The sequence below is a fragment of the Cajanus cajan genome, chromosome 9 (genome assembly GCF_000230855.2).
Source record: "Cajanus cajan strain Asha chromosome 9, NIPB_CcT2T_4, whole genome shotgun sequence".
Classification (NCBI taxonomy): Eukaryota; Viridiplantae; Streptophyta; class Magnoliopsida; order Fabales; family Fabaceae; genus Cajanus; species Cajanus cajan.
The window spans coordinates 5714452-5718761 of NC_138525.1; the positions used below are offsets into that span (position 1 = coordinate 5714452).

A 4310-nucleotide genomic window follows, 5' to 3' on the forward strand; every position below is an offset into this window, starting at 1 on the left:
ACTTTACCATAAATATTTAATGAATTATTGAAGGATTTGTTCTCATTGAATATTTTATTTTGACTAATGAGTAAATTAAGTTTTGTTGATTTTGAATCCAAACTTATTTTTTGGTCAGTCAAGAAAATGAAAAGAAAAAAAAAACATTGAAAGCAAGATATATGCAAGTTGCATTTTCAACTTGACTTCGGTGCTTGATTTATTTACTTCACAATGTTACGGCCAATGCATGATAGATGTGCATAATATGGTGCCAGTTGTTCGAGATTTTACCAACCTTCACTACATAAGCCCTTAACACAAGCATCAAACATTGAATATTACTTCACTTTCATTACTCAGACAATTAATTTTTATCAACAAAAGTAATTAATTAAGGAAGAGACAAAGAGTAATGTTTATTTACAAAAATTTAATTAAGGAAGAGAAAGAGTTGAATAAGGCAGGTCCACTTCCTCCTCCACTTAATCTCTTTCTTGATTTCCTCCGCTATATATAGAGTATAGTTCCTCACTAATTTTCATAACAACCTTTGAAGTCTCTACAGCAAACATTTCTCATATACTTTGCTGATATTCTTTAGGATTACTAGTGAAAAATGGTTTCCAAGGAAGGCTCAATCTTCCTTGGACTCATGGCAATAATTGCTCTCATCCCTTTAGTTGTAGCAGCTAGGGATTTACCTGAGAGTTCCTCGATACCTAAAATAAGCAAAGGTGGTGGTTGTGTTGATAAAAATTGTTTTATCCCTGGATTAGGTGGTGGTATTCCTGGCATCCCTGGTATTCCTGGCATCCCTGGTATTCCTGGCATCCCTGGGATAGGTGGAGGTGGTATTCCTGGAATTCCAGGAATAATTCCTGGGTTTGGTGGTGGTGGCGGTGGTTTTCCTCCTAATGCTGGTATGTGTATGCCTAATCATTAATTCCATGATATTGAACTTTTTTCATATTCATGTTGTTCTTGTTAATTTTTATAATTTTGTAGTATAACTCATGCATGCATGGGTCTTTGCCTACGTATGGATTGTGTTATTGATAACATTATTATTTGTGTCGTGGTCAATGTGATGATATTTGTTGACGTTCATGTGTTTACAGTTGTTGAAAAGAAAAGTGATGCCAAAAGTCCAGGTCCGAGCCCTGGGCCCAGCCCTAGCCCTAGCCCTGAAGGTGGTAAAGGTGGTGGTTGTTCAGATGAAACCAAAAATTGCTTCTTTGGAATACCAGGATGGGGAATGCCAGGCGGCGGTGGCATGCCTGGTGGCGGTGGAATGCCCGGTGGTGGTGGCATGCCTGGTGGTGGTGGATTTCCCGGCGGTGGTGGAATGCCTGGAAGTGGTGGAGCACCTGGCGGGGGTGGTATGCCAGGTGGTAGTGGAATGCCTGGAAGTGGTGGAGCACCTGGCGGGGGTGGTATGCCGGGTGGCGGTGGAATGCCTGGAAGTGGTGGAGCACCTGGCGGGGGTGGTATGCCGGGTGGCAGTGGAATACCTGGAAGTGGTGGAGCACCTGGCGGGGGTGGTATGCCGGGTGGCGGTGGAATGCCTGGAAGTGGTGGAGCACCTGGCGAGGGTGGAATGCCTGGAAGTGGTGGAGCACCTGGCGGGGGTGGTATGCCAGGTGGCAGTGGAATGCCTGGAAGTGGAGGAGCACCTGGCGGGGGTGGTATGCCAGGTGGCGGTGGAATGCCTGGAAGTGGTGGAGCTCCTGGCGGGAGTGGTATGCCAGGTGGCAGTGGAATGCCTGGAAGTGGTGGAGCACCTGGTGGGAGTGATATGCCTGGTGGCAGTGGAATGCCTGGAAGCGGTGGAGCACCTGGCGGGGGTGGTATGCCTGGTGGCGGTGGAATGCCTGGAAGTGGTGGACCACCTAGCGGGGGTGGTATGCCTGGAAGTGGTGGAGCTCCTGGCGGAAGTAGTGGTGGATATGGTGGACCACCTGGCGGAAGCGGCGGTGGATATGGTGGATCACCTGGCGGAAGTGGCGGTGGATATGGTGGAACACCTGGCGGAAGTGGCGGTGGATATGGTGGATCACCTGGCGGAAGCGGCAGCGGATATGGTGGAACACCTGGTGGAAGCGGCAGTGGATATGGTGAAACACCTGGCGGAAGCAGTGGTGGTGGATATGGTGGATCACCTGGCGGAAGTGGTGGTGGATATGGCAGTGGTGGATCTCCTGTTTAAGAACTATTTTGAAGAGTTATTTTTCCGTGCAAAATTGTAATGCTAATTATGTCACTATGTGATGGTTGTTTGAATACAAAATAGTGGAAAAGTGTCCACCATGAAATTTTACAAAAATAATAATGGTTTTCTTTTACTTTGGATTTGAGATTATTGTTATTATTAAACATATTTTTATTGGATTTAAATATGTTTATTAGTTTCTTAAATTTAAAATAAATTTTTTTAATCTCTTAATTTTAAACTTAAATGATACAGGATAATTATCTCAATTTGTCAATTTCAAATATATTATTGATGATTTGAGAGTATGTTAACAACCTACACCAAAATTTTAGAACAAAAAAGTCACTCATTTATTTTGATTTGGTTAATTCGTACAAAGGATATTATAGTAATTTAATTTAATTTTAAATGAAAATAAAATATTTTCTCTTTCTTATTAATTTCATTCTCCAATTCATTTATTTTTTCTAATTAATTAATTTTTATTTGTTCAGAAAGAAAGGGGGAAGACATCATGAGAGATGAGAGAGAAATGAGTTAAAGAAGGAATTTAATTAGAAAGAGATAAATATGTAGAGAAAGAATTTAATAGGAAAGAAAAATGAGTTAGAGAAGAAATTTAATAAGAGAGAGAAATGACTTAGAGAATGAAGTTAATAAGAGAGAAAAAATATCTTATTTTCATTTAAAATTAAATTAACTTACTATAATATCCTTTATACAAATTAACCAAATCAAAAGAAATGAGTGATTTTTTTTGTCCTAAAATATTGGTGTAGGTTGCTAACATACTCCCACTAAAAAATAGGTGAGAGTATATTAGCATTCCCCTATATATATATATATATATATATATATATTTAGATTAATTTCCTCTCACTTGATTAAACCCCAAATTTTCTCTCACTTGATTAATCTAAGAGTTATATTTTAATCATCTTATCTCTCATAATAAATTTCCTCTCACTTGATATGCTCCCTATATAATATATATATATATATATATATATATATATATATATATATATATATATATATATATATATATAAAGATAGATTAAGAAGAACAGATAAATGAGAAAAGAATAAAAGAAACAAGAAAGAGAAAAAGAGATGAAGAAGAAAGAAAGAGAAGAAAAAAAAGTAGCAAGAAAGACAACAGAGAAAGAGAAAGAAATAAATATATGAAAGGATGAAATAAATGAGGAAGATGAATAAAAAAACGAGATAGAGAAGAAAAGAAAAGAAGAAAGACAAGCAAGAATGATGAGAGAGGAGAGAAAAAAGAAAAGAATATAAGAAAGAAGTAAGAAATGCAAGAGAAAAGTCATGTGAGATCTCAAAGATTTTTGTGATATTGTTTGATGAGTGAATTATATGTAAATTATACTAAAAAGTCTCATAATATTCAATATTTAAAATAATTCATTGAAATCTTTATATTTTTAAATACTAACAAACTTTTATTAAGTAAAAAATATATTAATTGAATAGCACCAAATTTTGATGAACTTCTAAAAAATTTTAATTATCTTAATTGAATACCACCAAATTTTGATAAACTATTAAAAAAAATCCTGATTTTCTTAATTGAATATCATATAACTTTTTATATTAAAAAAATTCTTGATTGAGTACCACAAGAATTTTTATGATAAGAAAATCTTTTAAAATCAATTAAAATTCTAATCAATACATCCGGTAAGATATATTTTTAATAAATGTTTAATACATTTTATAATAATTTTAAATAAATTAGTGTTTATTACTGTATATTACATTTTCTGAAAAAAATTAATTATCCTTCAATGTAGTCATTACTTATTTTTACGAAATATTGTGAATCACGCTAAATAAATAAATTAACTATTCTTATTTTGTGTTAGTGAAAAATGACTAAATTGTCCACTTTTGAGCAAACTTTTGGAGGGACGAGATTGTCCCAACGTCAAAAACTTTATATAATAATTGCTTTTGAAATATTTTGAATCTTCCTAATCAAATAATTAATTACACATTTTTTGGATGACCAAATTATCCACCATTTAGATGAACTTTTTTTGGAGAGAAAAATTGTTCCAACTAAAAATTTTATATATTAAGATAATAAGATATA

General features: G+C 35.1%; 1 protein-coding gene across 1 annotated transcript; it reads left to right on the forward strand.

Moving 5' to 3' along the window:
- Positions 1-509: 509 nt before the first annotated feature.
- On the forward strand, positions 510-2324 carry LOC109791758 (uncharacterized). The gene is made up of 2 exons (XM_020351109.3): positions 510-902; positions 1101-2324. The coding sequence occupies exons 1-2, from the start codon at positions 599-601 to the stop codon at positions 2186-2188; spliced, it is 1392 nt and encodes a 463-aa protein (XP_020206698.2). The 5' UTR covers positions 510-598; the 3' UTR covers positions 2189-2324.
- Positions 2325-4310: the final 1986 nt, after the last annotated feature.

What these genes read in the sequence shown, in the direction of transcription:
- LOC109791758 (XM_020351109.3), top strand. Translation starts at nt 599, where the DNA reads ATGGTTTCCAAGGAAGGCTCAATCTTCCTTGGACTCATGGCAATAATT. An exon ending in TGGTTTTCCTCCTAATGCTG is followed by an intron (nt 903 to 1,100) that starts GTATGTGTATGC and finishes ATGTGTTTACAG; the next exon opens with TTGTTGAAAAGAAAAGTGAT.